The following is a 15383-nucleotide window of genomic DNA, read 5'->3' as shown; positions in this document are numbered from 1 at the left end:
CTCTCATCAGCCCGGCTAGCATGATTCCAGTGGTGTGGAGTGCCTGGGACTCACGTCTGAGCATCCCCAGTACACTTAGAGCGGTACCTGCAAACACAACAATGATGGACAGAATGTGGATCAATGTCACACATTCACCCCAGTCCAAAGATCTGGGCCCAAATCTATCGTTTTTCCACTCCACACCACCCTGGGTTAGACAATGGCGATATGCAAATCAGCGCTGACCCTGTGCCCCATGGGAACAGTCCAGTCCGAACTACAAAAGCCATGTCCTTCCCAGAACGGAAACAAGCATCCGAGGACCGGCCCGGTTTCGAGGTAACACCTCTCTTCAGCCCGGCTAGCATGATTCCAGTGGTGTGGAGTGCCTGGGACTCACGTCTGAGCATCCCCAGTACACTTAGAGCGGTACCTGCAAACACAACAATGATGGGCAGAATGTGGATCAATGTCACACATTCACCCCAGTCCAAAGAGCTGGGCCCAAATCCATCGTTTTTCCACTCCACACCACCCTGGGTTAGACAATGGCGATATGCAAATCAGCGCTGACCCTGTGCCCCATGGGAACAGTCCAGTCCGAACTACAAAAGCCATGTCCTTCCCAAAACGGAAACAAGCATCCGAGGACCGGCCCGGTTTCGAGGTAACACCTCTCATCAGCCCGGCTAGCATGATTCCAGTGGTGTGGAGTGCCTGGGACTCACGTCTGAGCATCCCCAGTACACTTAGAGCGGTACCTGCAAACACAACAATGATGGACAGAATGTGGATCAATGTCACACATTCACCCCAGTCCAAAGATCTGGGCCCAAATCCATCGTTTTTCCACTCCACACCACCCTGGGTTAGACAATGGCGATATGCAAATCAGCGCTGACCCTGTGCCCCATGGGAACAGTCCAGTCCAAACTACAAAAGCCATGTCCTTCCCAGAACGGAAACAAGCATCCGAGGACCGGCCCGGTTTCGAGGTAACACCTCTCATCAGCCCGGCTAGCATGATTCCAGTGGTGTGGAGTGCCTGGGACTCACGTCTGAGCATCCCCAGTACACTTAGAGCGGTACCTGCAAACACAACAATGATGGACAGAATGTGGATCAATGTCACACATTCACCCCAGTCCAAAGATCTGGGCCCAAATCCATCGTTTTTCCACTCCACACCACCCTGGGTTAGACAATGGTGATATGCAAATCAGCGCTGACCCTGTGCCCCATGGGAACAGTCCAGTCCGAACTACAAAAGCCATGTCCTTCCCAGAACGGAAACAAGCATCCGAGGACCGGCCCGGTTTCGAGGTAACACCTCTCATCAGCCCGGCTAGCATGATTCCAGTGGTGTGGAGTGCCTGGGACTCACGTCTGAGCATCCCCAGTACACTTAGAGCGGTACCTGCAAACACAACAATGATGGACAGAATGTGGATCAATGTCACACATTCACCCCAGTCCAAAGATCTGGGCCCAAATCCATTGTTTTTCCACTCCACACCACCCTGGGTTAGACAATGGCGATATGCAAATCAGCGCTGACCCTGTGCCCCATGGGAACAGTCCAGTCCGAACTACAAAGGCCATGTCCTTCCCAGGACGGAAACAAGCATCCGAGGACCGGCCCGGTTTCGAGGTAACACCTCTCATCAGCCCGGCTAGCATGATTCCAGTGGTGTGGAGTGCCTGGGACTCACGTCTGAGCATCCCCAGTACACTTAGAGCGGTACCTGCAAACATGGCTTTTGTAGTTCGGACTGGACTGTTCCCATGGGGCACAGGGTCAGCGCTGATTTGCATATCGCCATTGTCTAACCCAGGGTGGTGTGGAGTGGAAAAACGATGGATTTGGGCCCAGATCTTTGGACTGGGGTGAATGTGTGACATTGATCCACATTCTGTCCATCATTGTTGTGTTTGCAATTACCGCTCTAAGTGTACTGGGGATGCTCAGACGTGAGTCCCAGGCACTCCACACCACTGGAATCAAGCTAGCCGGGCTGATGAGAGGTGTTACCTCGAAACCGGGCCGGTCCTCGGATGCTTGTTTCCGTTCTGGGAAGGACATGGCTTTTGTAGTTCGGACTGGACTGTTCCCATGGGGCACAGGGTCAGCGCTGATTTGCATATCGCCATTGTCTAACCCAGGGTGGTGTGGAGTGGAAAAACGATGGATTTGGGCCCAGATCTTTGGACTGGGGTGAATGTGTGACATTGATCCACATTCTGTCCATCACTGTTGTGTTTGCAATTACCGCTCTAAGTGTACTGGGGATGCTCAGACGTGAGTCCCAGGCACTCCACACCACTGGAATCAAGCTAGCCGGGCTGATGAGAGGTGTTACCTCGAAACCGGGCCGGTCCTCGGATGCTTGTTTCCGTTCTGGGAAGGACATGGCTTTTGTAGTTCGGACTGGACTGTTCCCATGGGGCACAGGGTCAGCGCTGATTTGCATATCGCCATTGTCTAACCCAGGGTGGTGTGGAGTGGAAAAACGATGGATTTGGGCCCAGATCTTTGGACTGGGGTGAATGTGTGACATTGATCCACATTCTGTCCATCACTGTTGTGTTTGCAATTACCGCACCACAATAGTACGCACCGCCATCACAAAATATTTCTGAATCTCATCTGGTGATTCTTTGAGTACAGTTAAGCAGGAGTTCTTAAGTGCAGTTGAAATTATTCTTGATGCAAATTTTTAGGATCAGCTTTCAGTGGTCTGACACCAAATTCAGACTTTATTTATGGTGACCGAAGATTTATAGGGACTCTCTTGCGAGATCAAACACCTTCCAAATTCACCTGTTCCTGGTCTCTTCATGAGAAATGTTTGCATCTCAAGAGCAGAAATTGAGAGAACCTTAAGGATAATGCTGGTAGAAACACGTCAATAGAAAAAAAAACTTTTAGGATGTGTTTTGCACTAGAAAAAGAGAGGGTAGGGTGTGTCATGCAAAGAAAAAAAATCTGGAAAGTGGAGATTGCATATTGGCCGCACTAAATCAGTTCTGAATTCAAAATAAAATGCACCAATCTGAGTTGAAGTGACCCCCAAACTCTAATAAAGGAGAGGTGGATGCACAGGTTGATCCATCAAAACTTCCTCCTTGGAAAGAAGTCCTGCCTGTGGGGCTGATCCATCAAACCTTCTTTCTCCTGGGCAAAGTCCTGCTTCTGTTCCTGATCCATCAAAACGCCTTTCTCCATGGTGAAACGTGTTGTTCTACCCCATGGGCACGTACCACCAGAGCAGCCTCATACGAATGAAATCAAACCACTGGATGACATGGCGAGGGTCACTGTTTTACAGAGTGGCAAGGACAATGCATTACAGGAGGGAAGGGATGTACAGCTTCACAGGGTCATGAAGCACATCATGACAGTGAAGAAGGGAATCAACATGGTAGTTGTGTTAGTCCAGGGCCAAGGACCTGTGCTGCTGACTCACTTAATGACTGGAACATGAAAGAAAGACACAGTCAGATAGATACTGTTGTACAGGTAGTAGAAAGGACACTTCTCTTTCTTTTGCGAATGTTGTCAACAAATATGCCAAACAAGGTTTGAGCCTGCTGGAGCACCTCGGACCATGCGCAATTACAAAGCATCTATATTTGTGTTGGTGAAGGAAAAGATACTGCAGAAGGACACACCACTCAATAGAAAATGTGTAAAGATCCTCCACATCGTGTGGTGAACTTTAAGGGCCACATGTGTTCTAAACAATAGGTTCTCCTGTTAATATTAAGCAATGTGGTAACCACCGAGCTGCAGTAAATATTAAGCAAGGGACAACTGCCTGCACAAAGTAAAATATTCCTTAATATCGGCCATGGAATAGCAAAAGAGCAGAGGAGAAAGGACACAATTTTATCCGAGGCCATGAGACATCTTTATGAACCTAGGGGCATGTGTGCAATACCCTATCGCCACCACAAAGTTTACCGACATTGTGGTGGCGATAGGGGCTGCACCTTATATACAAGGCAGAGTTAAGCCACTTAATGTGGCTGAACGCTGCCTTGAACATAAGGCCCCCATTCACACTATGGTTAGCGTGAAAGGGGTGGGCAGTGGGTGTTGTGGTGGGCATTCCACCGTAACACCCATTCATTTTGACGCTGTCCCCAATGTACAAGGGTGACGTACATAGTAGGCAGCGCCAAAATTAAGACCAGGAAAAACCTGGTGTTAAGTTGGTGAAACGAGGAAAAATGCATTATTCTCCTTGTTTTTGCCTTTTCCATGTGTGCTGCCTTGTGCAGCCCACATGGACAAAGCAAAATGCCATGGTTTGTTTATGTACAGGAAGGTGTCCCTTTCTGTACATAAACAAACCTTTAAAAAAATGACAGTTTGTCACTTTCATGTGTGCTGCATGAAGCAGCACACATGAAAGTGACAGAATGGCATTTTAGGTCTGTTTATGTGCAGGAAGGGACACCTTCCAACACATAAACAATCCTCCCCTGCACGCAGACACCCTTGCACTGTGGTGCAAGGGTGCCTGCCTTGGTGCTAAGTTGCTAAACTTAGCGCCATCGCAGGGGGAAACAAAAGACTGCACCACGTTCCTGTAAATATGGTGCAGCCTTGTGTTTCAGAAGTGGCGGAGTGCTGTGTTAAGCCAAGGAGGCGAACACTGCGCTCCAACACTTCCTTGTACATATCCCCTTCAGTGTATTTTCAGCTGCAACTTGTGCCAATGATCCACAGTCAGTCTCAATGTTTTAACGCAAAGTGCTTTTGTTTACTGCACAATAGATTGGGACCATCACAATAAAACATCAGTTAGTAATCTACAAAGCTGATTCAATCAGAAACGTTGTGGCCTTAGGTTGTCCACCCAGGATTGCCATTTTCTAAAAACTAGTTTTATTAAACAGTAATTCTCATCTCTACAGTTCATTGATCTTGGCAAACAACTTGTGTGTTAACAGCACCATGTATAGTTTATCAGGTATTAAGTATTGTGGTTGGTAAAGGGTATGTTTACAAACAATAAGAGAGAGAGGGAGAGTCGTGAACACTCTTAGTCCCCAAATTATAATATGTAACAACAACAAAAGAGTGTTCCTGTTCTGGTTCAGGTGGAAAAAGGGCACAGAGCACAAGGAAACAACAAAGCCCAATAGGTTTGTTAGGAAAGCCCTCACTCACCGACCTGGTCGGTGACTTGCTTCATCATCGGGCCCCACCGGGTGTGACCGAATGTCACCCCGGTGTGCTTCGACGCCAGAGTTACTGCGGAGCTGGTTTTCGTGATGGGAGGGCTATGTGGAAAATTACGTGAATAGTGTCAAGTGGTGAGATTAAAATTGCCTTGTATGTGTCAAAAATTTAATTTTAATCAAAGACCATCAAGGGCAAGGTTAAAAAATGTGTAGGTGAGTAGAGCCAACTAATTGGATGGTCTTACTCCCTCTAGCATTAAGTGAATATGTGAATGGTCGACATGGACATGTTTCAGCCGGTGTGGTATCATTAACCTGGCATTCGTCAGGACCTATGGTGTTAAACCTCGGCGGTATGGGCACTCTAAGGCCCACCCTGCCAGAGGGCTTGAAAGTCAAAAGATCTGTGAAGTGCACAAAAACACAGAGGCGGGCTTCACCACCCGAAGGTAGGACGCACACACCTCCAGCCTCTAAAATTTAGAGACTAAAAATAAAAAGGCACCTGTGAAGGTAAGAAAACACAGACAACACAAGACAAAAGAAACATAATTAGAATATTTTGTCAATTGATTTAGCCAGATTCAGTCTATTTCTAGTGCTCATAGTGCCAGGGTGCACCACTCATGCAGAATAGCAGAGGTGCGTGGCTCTGCCGTTGGCTGAGGCTACACGATAAGTCATATTGTTAATATGGTGGCACTGTCAAAGTAGATTGCCAATTTTGCAAAATCTAACTGTGTAAGTGCACAGGGGAGGGTATTGATACGTGAAATGAGGGCGAAATGGCAGTGAAAATAAACACGCAACATTCTGTCACTCATCGATCAATGGGCCAAATGGCCAGTGGCCAGTCAGCAATGAAGCAGTCAAGAAGTGGCGAGAAAGAGGGAGGGTCTCACTTCACCAGGGATGAAAATCCACCCCATAGACCGCGGGAGGGAGGGGACGGCGCATTTGGCACATCCTGCAAAGCAAAACAGAGGGAAGAAAAAGGGACACCAAAGCCTGGTCAAGCAGCAGTTAACACTACTTAGCTCTGAATGGTTTCTCAGCCGGACTCGTACTCACGCCCACGGCGTCCGTCTCCTGCAGATAAGCCTACACGCCCTCAGGACCGGGTCTCGTCGATCCGGTTGGGAAGGGTGAAGGCGGTTATATGCGTTGCCGGTGAGGAAAAAGGCGCGACACCACTTCCGGGAGTTTCAGCCTTCCTACCACGCATGCGTTGAGGATGTACTCCAGGGCTAGACTGCTAGCCTGGTCCGGGCAGGCTACTCACTTCCGGGAATTACGCGCGGATTGAGGCGCATGCGCAGACATGATTTCCTTCGGAATTCGGGATAGTGACACTACTCGTAATGCGCATGCGCAGACGAGGTGAGACTTGAACACGGATGGAAACACAAGAGCGCAATTTGGTGTGCGCGTGAGGGGTATAATCAGAGTCAGTGAAAAGTATAACTGGCTCATGAGTTCAGGATGGGTGTTATCAAGACCAGTGGAGTGGTAAAAACTGATCTAGGAAAGTTAAGAAAGTTAAAGTAACACCGTAGCAGACAAAGGGAGTTGGTGGGAACAGATACAGATCTTGGGATAACAGATATTCATTTCAGTCATTTATTTGAGAACAGAACCCCAAGGAATGTCATCATTAAGGCCATTAGTATGGGTGCCAAGGCGATACACCCAACGCTGTTCCTTTTCAAACAGTCTCTCAGATATATTGGGGCCCCCAACGATTTGTTCAATCACAGTCCATTTCAGGTCGTTGGTGGTGTGATTGGTCTGGAGGAAATGGTCACTCATTCTTGTCGTGGCTTTTTTGCACCTGATATTACTTCTGTGCTCACATATCCGTAGCCTTATTTTACGGGTTGTCATACCCACGTAACGGAGTGAGCATGGGCAGGTGACGAGGTACACGACATTGACAGAGTTACAGTTAGTGTGGGCTTTCTGCCACCAGGTTTTACCGGGTTCCAGAGTCAAGGATTTTGTCGGGGTAGTTAGGTGACAGACAGAGCAGTTTGAACAAGGGAAGTGGCCCGTCACTTTAGGAAGGTTCCAAGTGTCAGTTATACTCCTCATCGGGGTTGCAGGTAGTATTTTAGGTCTGGTGTGGACCAGAGCATCCTTGAGACTGTGCCCTTTCTTAAAGGAAAACAGTGGTTTTTGCCAGTCCTTCTTGATGCTGGTGACGATTTTCCAGTTCTTGTTTATTGATTTTTTCAACTGGTTGGATAGTGCACCGTACGTGGTGACACACGTGAGGGGGACTTCTGTTGTTGTTATTTTCGAAGTCGGTTCCAGAAGTGCTTCCCGTGGTTGATTCCGTGCACGTTTGAAGCCTTTGTTTAGTAGGTGGTTGGGGTAGCCTCTTTGTGCCAGTTTAGCTGTTAGATCAGTTGATTGGGTTTTGAAATCAACTAAGTTGCTGCAGTTCCGGCGAATCCGTAAATATTGACCATACGGGAGATTCTCCCTTAACGGGCGAGGATGAAAGCTAGAGAACTGCAACAGGTTATTCTTAGCTGTAGCTTTGTAATGAGTCTTAGTAGTTAAGGTTGTTCCACTCTTAGTGATAACCACATCAAGAAACACCACCTCCGTAGTGCTCACGGTGTGGGTGAATTTCAGGTATCTGTTAAGAGTATTAAGCCAGTTCAGGAACTCCGTTAGCCTTTCCATGCTGCCCTTCCAGATGAGCAGCACGTCATCAATATACCTTTTCCAGTATGTGATATTTCTGCTGAACGGGTTGTTAATAGACAGTATGTTTTTAGCCTCGAAGTCTGCGACATACAACCCCGCTATGCTGGGGGCAAATGTACTGCCCATCGAGGTCCCCGAGCATTGTAGGAAGAGACGCCCTTGGTATGCGAAGAAATTTTCTTTCAGTGCGATGGTGGCGCATTCAGTTATGAAGTCTCTGGGGGTGTTATATTCCCAAGTGGTAGAGTGCAGGGCGGCCTTTAGTACCGTTATAGTCTCATCTTGCGGGATACTGGTATATAGGCTCTCAATGTCTAAGGTGGCCAAGATGATGGTATCTGGCTCAAAAGAGATTGATTGCAGTTGGTGTAGCAGGCTTTTCGTGTCCTTGAGGTATGTCGGTGTGTTTTGCACAATTGGTTTCAAGAACTGGTCACAAAAGGTTGACAGGGGTTCTAAAATGGACCCGATTCCCGACACAATTGGGCGTCCAGGTGGGGGCAATTTATTTTTATGAGTCTTCGGGAGTGTGTAGAAGTATGGAATAATTTTATTACTCCTCGAAAGAAAGTCTGCTTCATTTTTAGATATATGACCCCTGGATTCGGCCTCCTGGACCAGATCGGTGATACGATTCTGGAGTTCAGGGGAGGGATCTGTGGTAAGTGGTAGGTAATTGTTGGTGTCACTCAGTAATTCTTCACATACCCTCTCATAATCCCTAATATTTTGGATTACGATGCCGCCACCTTTATCGGCTGGTTTGATGGTAATAGCGTTGTTGTTTTTTAGTTTATCAAGTGCCCGGTACTCCTCGGCGCTGAAGTTGCCAAAGTGGTGCGGTTCAGGGCATGCTTCCAAATCCAAGAACACTGCTTGTTCGAAAGCTGTAATAGCAGCTGGTACAGTGTGCGGAGGGGGTACAAACGTCGATTTTGGTCTCAGGCCAGTATCTCCCTTACGCATTTCTGCATCAGGATCCTCTTTACCTTCAAAAAAGGCCTTCAGTTTTAGTTTGCGGAAAAAATCCGTGAGTTCACAATGTAATTTAAATTTATCAGGACGAGCCGTAGGCACAAACCCCAGTCCTTTCTCTAATACTCGTTGTTCCGTGGGTGTGAGTTCCAAATCCGACAAGTTGGTGATTAGACTTGTTGGTTGCTGGCCCCTGGTTGTGGTGTCTGGCTCCTCGTGCGGTTCCCGACAGCTTCGTCTGTTTGCCAGGAGACTTGGTTGGGGGTTCTCTTGTTCCTCCCTCTGCCTCTGCGGCCCCGTTCTAAAAAAGGCTGCTGGTATTGGTTTTGGGGGGGAGGAGGAGGAGGGTGATGCCATCCTGGGTTCCAACCCATCATAGGGAATTGTGGGTGTGGAAAGGGGAATGGTGGCGGCCCGTATCCGGCATGTGGTGCCATTGCCCAACTTGGTGCTTGGTTGTGGTTCTGGAATCTTTGATTGCCTCTGTGGCCTCTATTGCCTCGTCTCCCTCCTCGTTTGTATGAGCCTGTGCTTGACCCACTACTATTGGAGGAATTATCATCTGTTGCATCTGATTCATTCAAGCCCTTTGTAGGTGCTGTATAATCAGGGTCAGCGTAAGGGTAAGTTTTGTTGAATTCAAATTTCTTAAGGTCTTTCTGAAATTTGGTTAGTTTAGACTGCAATAGGTTTTCTTTATATTCATTCATTTCACGATTGATCTCATCTAGTTTCTTTTTGTAGCCGGTCACAGTTGTTTTAAATTGTGATTCCGTCTCCTGTATTTCTATCAATAGGATGTCAGAGAGACGCAGGGCAGTCTTAATGATCAGGACGAGCCAATCACGCGTGCAATGCCACGCGATCATGGCCCAATCTTTCCTAAATTGTGCATCATCTAGAAAGATGCGGGGGGCATTGGTCACCAAAAGGCCTTTTGGTGCTGAGTTGGAAGTCAGGTATTGCTTCATTATCGTCCCATGTAAGATGGTGCGTATACGATCACGTTTCTGTTCCGTTAATTTCTCCCAGTCTGAGGTGTGTGCTATGGCTTGTGAAATTGCCGGGTCTGCAAAGAGATTGGCATCTGCCATTATCGCATCTATTTCTGCTTCCGAGAAGGTTAGACCCAGATTCGACATTATGGGATCTGCTTGGTGGGTGGTACTCAATCAGAGTTGGCGGTAAACCAATTGAGGGTCCCTTGGTTTCAGGAGAGGGAAAAAAGGAAGAAAAGAGAAATAATCTCTCACAGCTGTGCGCTGCTTAAATATTTACAAACAATAAGAGAGAGAGGGAGAGTCGTGAACACTCTTAGTCCCCAAATTATAATATGTAACAACAACAAAAGAGTGTTCCTGTTCTGGTTCAGGTGGAAAAAGGGCACAGAGCACAAGGAAACAACAAAGCCCAATAGGTTTGTTAGGAAAGCCCTCACTCACCGACCTGGTCGGTGACTTGCTTCATCATCGGGCCCCACCGGGTGTGACCGAATGTCACCCCGGTGTGCTTCGACGCCAGAGTTACTGCGGAGCTGGTTTTCGTGATGGGAGGGCTATGTGGAAAATTACGTGAATAGTGTCAAGTGGTGAGATTAAAATTGCCTTGTATGTGTCAAAAATTTAATTTTAATCAGAGACCATCAAGGGCAAGGTTAAAAAATGTGTAGGTGAGTAGAGCCAACTAATTGGATGGTCTTACTCCCTCTAGCATTAAGTGAATATGTGAATGGTCGACATGGACATGTTTCAGCCGGTGTGGTATCATTAACCTGGCATTCGTCAGGACCTATGGTGTTAAACCTCGGCGGTATGGGCACTCTAAGGCCCACCCTGCCAGAGGGCTTGAAAGTCAAAAGATCTGTGAAGTGCACAAAAACACAGAGGCGGGCTTCACCACCCGAAGGTAGGACGCACACACCTCCAGCCTCTAAAATTTAGAGACTAAAAATAATTATCTGCAGGAGACGGACGCCGTGGGCGTGAGTACGAGTCCGGCTGAGAAACCATTCAGAGCTAAGTAGTGTTAACTGCTGCTTGACCAGGCTTTGGTGTCCCTTTTTCTTCCCTCTGTTTTGCTTTGCAGGATGTGCCAAATGCGCCGTCCCCTCCCTCCCGCGGTCTATGGGGTGGATTTTCATCCCTGGTGAAGTGAGACCCTCCCTCTTTCTCGCCACTTCTTGACTGCTTCATTGCTGACTGGCCACTGGCCATTTGGCCCATTGATCGATGAGTGACAGAATGTTGCGTGTTTATTTTCACTGCCATTTCGCCCTCATTTCACGTATCAATACCCTCCCCTGTGCACTTACACAGTTAGATTTTGCAAAATTGGCAATCTACTTTGACAGTGCCACCATATTAACAATATGACTTATCGTGTAGCCTCAGCCAACGGCAGAGCCACGCACCTCTGCTATTCTGCATGAGTGGTGCACCCTGGCACTATGAGCACTAGAAATAGACTGAATCTGGCTAAATCAATTGACAAAATATTCTAATTATGTTTCTTTTGTCTTGTGTTGTCTGTGTTTTCTTACCTTCACAGGTGCCTTTTTATTTTTAGTCTCTAAATTTTAGAGGCTGGAGGTGTGTGCGTCCTACCTTCGGGTGGTGAAGCCCGCCTCTGTGTTTTTGTGCACTTCACAGATCTTTTGACTTTCAAGCCCTCTGGCAGGGTGGGCCTTAGAGTGCCCATACCGCCGAGGTTTAACACCATAGGTCCTGACGAATGCCAGGTTAATGATACCACACCGGCTGAAACATGTCCATGTCGACCATTCACATATTCACTTAATGCTAGAGGGAGTAAGACCATCCAATTAGTTGGCTCTACTCACCTACACATTTTTTAACCTTGCCCTTGATGGTCTTTGATTAAAATTAAATTTTTGACACATACAAGGCAATTTTAATCTCACCACTTGACACTATTCACGTAATTTTCCACATAGCCCTCCCATCACGAAAACCAGCTCCGCAGTAACTCTGGCGTCGAAGCACACCGGGGTGACATTCGGTCACACCCGGTGGGGCCCGATGATGAAGCAAGTCACCGACCAGGTCGGTGAGTGAGGGCTTTCCTAACAAACCTATTGGGCTTTGTTGTTTCCTTGTGCTCTGTGCCCTTTTTCCACCTGAACCAGAACAGGAACACTCTTTTGTTGTTGTTACATGGTAAAGGGTATGCCCGAATGGGAGTGTTTGAATTTTACTGAACTAAAGTATGTATTTGATCGTTTCATGCATTTCATCTTTTATTTTAACATGTCATTGAAGTAATGTTATTTTTATTTGTGTTTAGTTCTTAAGCATCTTAAAGCTTGTTTAGGCCTGGTTTGTTTAAACTACTCAGTGAGGTTTATAGAAGTCAATGCTGATTTACAGGAAAATACTGTGGCTTTCCCAAGGCCACTTAGTATGCTATGGGGCACACCTTTGTACATAGGGCAGTCGGTAGCTTTAGAGCTCAGAATAACAGTATTGATGGTTGCTGTTTTGAATTTCACAGTCAAACCTGGCATGTGTCCTTCTGCTGTGGCCAAGTGCAAGCCTCCTTTGGCTGACCCTGAGTGCCAGGATGATGGCGACTGCCCACTGAACAAGAAATGCTGCAAACACTGCGGTAATAAATGTTTAGAAGCTGTAGCAGGTAAGGGTCTTGCTGGTGCTGAAGATGACTACGATCTAACTTAAGAAGCTAGCATGGGCAGAATGAATTACTAACAGCTCATGTGAAAGAACCAGCCAAGAAATAATGTCTGACCTCATCTTAATGTGTTCACTGTAGGAAAGGTTAAGGAACATCTGGGTGGCAGAAAGCGCTATGCCTGCTTCTCTTCAACTCAACCCCAGATGTAGTTTGTGCATAGACACACTCCCTTGGTAGAGCCTAAAAGCAGCAGAAGGAAGTTTTTATTTCAGTCTAAGGATGTAGGGTATTTAAGTATGGAATAACTTAATGTTTCAGTCTATGAATGCCCTTGTATAGGGCCAAATTAATATTATATATATATATCACTGTGTGATACCTATGACATTTATTTACAGAAAATATATTTTCTTTCACTGAACAGTATCAATGCCATCCCAATATTCGGTGTGTGTAGCAAGGTGTAAGGCCTCTGCTTCCAGCTCATGGAACCTCTGAGGTAGTCAGAGAGTAAAAGACTATCTCCACATTTTTCCATCCCTCATTATGGGCCACATGAGGACGTCGAGCGGACCACCAACAACAGGCTATTGGTAGCAGTCCGCTGGACATCTAGGGCAATGGTCCGACTGCTGGATTAAGATACAGCCGAATGGAGCACAGCGGGCAAGGGAAAGACCACCGCCTCTGACAGGTTCAAGGAGCCTGTTGGGGCAGCAGTAGAATAATATTTCCTACAATGAAGGCGGTACTTGTGCAGGCACCACTGTAGGAAACATGGTGCCTGGCACACGGTGCATGGATGTTTAAAAACATACCATTTACTACTGCGACTTGTGCTGCAGCCCTTTCCCAGGCTGCTGCACAAGCTGCAAAAGTAGAAGGCATGTTTCTGACCATCTACATGGCGGTCTCATCACAATATGGCATGTGACACTGCTGCCCACTTTTGGCCGGACTCCATCCCTCTGAGATGGTGGTCGAATGCTCGTCTGACCGCAATCGCAATGAGGCCCTATGTAGGAAGACATGTCTTCTCCATGGGTTGCTTGAAGTTGGCTGTGAGATGCTTCCATTGGGCAGCAGTCCCTCACTTGTTACAGAGAGGGATGGAGTCAGTGAGACCGCTGGCCCCACTCCACTCTGTGACGAGGTGTTACTGATTGCCATTAGGCCCTGGGCACTTCAGGGCTTAAAACTGAAGTTCCCAGGTCCAAAGAAATCAGTGATGCTCACCCTTGTCACAAGGGGAGTGCCTCCAGGCAGCTCAGGTCAGACATCCAGCAGAAGCCCGTGCTTTTGGCGCATGTCGAGCACCTGACTACCTGATCTGAATAGGAAGAGTGTCTGTCAAGCTGACCTTTGTCAGTCTGACAGATACTCCTTTTGCCTGGAAAAAAGTGAACGGGCATGGCCCCTTCACCCACATGGATGGGCTGCAGCTGCCTATGTCTCACTTGGACATTGACTGCATTTCATAAAGGGCCCTATGCACAAACATGTAGTCTTGTAGTGCTCATGAATTCCACGAGTAAGCCAGATGGATCTGAAGTAGCACAAAGAGTATTACTTCCCAAACTCAAAACAGCAAATTTACACCATGTAAATTGGTACGTGCATGACACAGGGCTCTCACAAAGATTTATAAAGACACACAGAGCCATCCTGCACGGCTTTGAGTGGCCTCATAAATCATGAGTAAGGCGATGCAGCCAAAATGCTTTGTCACCTTACTCGGCACCTGGAAGGCATTCAATGTGCGTCGCGATGGGTAGTCCCATTCAACATCCATGGAATTTGACTGTGCCTCAGATTTATAAAGTGATGTACAACTGGGGAAGCGCCAGATCTATATGGCTTCCAAGGTGAGGCTTAATAAGGAGAAGTATGTGTTTTTCTCCTATTATTCCTCTTTCCATGTGTGTTGCATTCTGCACAAGGAAAGAGGAAAATGCCTCATAGGGTTGTTTTTGTTCAGAAAGATGTCCCTTCCTACCGACAACGGAGGCACTCTTGCACACTGGTGCAAGAGTGCCTACATTGGTGCTAGGCTGCCAAACCAGCACTAGTGCAGGTAGAAAGGACAGGAATGCACTGTATTACATCAATACTGTGAATTCTTGCCCTTTCACTTTGGCGTAGGGCAGCATAGCAAGGTACCTTGCTGTGATGCCCTATGCCAAAATGCAATAAATGAAGCCTAGTCATCGCAAATTGGCCTCACATGGGTAAGTCAGATGCAATTCACTAAAGCTACATCCACATCTCGTCTTTAGTATTCCAGCCCAAACATACTCAAACCTACTCCATCCATGCCTTAGAGTAGGTCACACACCACTGATGGCCACTCAAAGATACTGCAAGTGAATCATATACAAGTCAGTGGAGAGGAAAGCGCTACCAGCACCAACCTCAACAATTAATGAAATACAAAAAAATAATAATAATATTAGTTTAGACATTATATATGTGGTAAAAATATGGAAATATAAACTACAAATAAAACTACAACTAAAAAATAAACATAAACGTTTCAATATTGCGAACACCATTAAACATCATACGGCACAAATTAAAAAATATATATAACATATTAACACCTTCCATGCGGCCGCGATTTTGCGGAAGTGCGGCACTTCCGCAAAACGGGCGGGGCCGCGTCAGCCATTGGCTGACAGCAGCACCAGTGAGGTAGTACTGCCATAATATAAAACAATGTAAAAATAGTCCTATAACTAAACATTGCTGACACCTATATAATTCACAGATGCACATACTTGGAACATTACACAAATGAAAATGTTAATGAATATAAAAACATATAACTTATTTCACAACTAACAAGACTTCACAAAATCAGAGACACA

General features: G+C 46.7%; 1 protein-coding gene across 4 annotated transcripts in view; it reads left to right on the top strand.

Annotated features, from left to right (window-relative positions):
• The window catches only part of LOC144764006 (uncharacterized), a 149331-nt gene that overhangs the window by 104597 nt on the left and 29351 nt on the right, over positions 1–15383 (top strand). For all 4 annotated transcript variants that reach the window (XM_078650133.1, XM_078650132.1, XM_078650131.1 and 1 more), the window contains one exon: positions 12376–12516. In XM_078650133.1, the coding sequence (XP_078506259.1) occupies positions 12376–12516 (141 nt within the window). The remainder of the gene's footprint in view (positions 1–12375; positions 12517–15383) is intronic.

The sequence above is a fragment of the Lissotriton helveticus genome, chromosome 6, assembly GCF_964261635.1.
Source record: "Lissotriton helveticus chromosome 6, aLisHel1.1, whole genome shotgun sequence".
NCBI lineage: Eukaryota > Metazoa > Chordata > Amphibia > Caudata > Salamandridae > Lissotriton > Lissotriton helveticus.
Note: the sequence above shows the minus strand (reverse complement) of the source record. Positions and strands in the feature narration are given on the sequence as shown.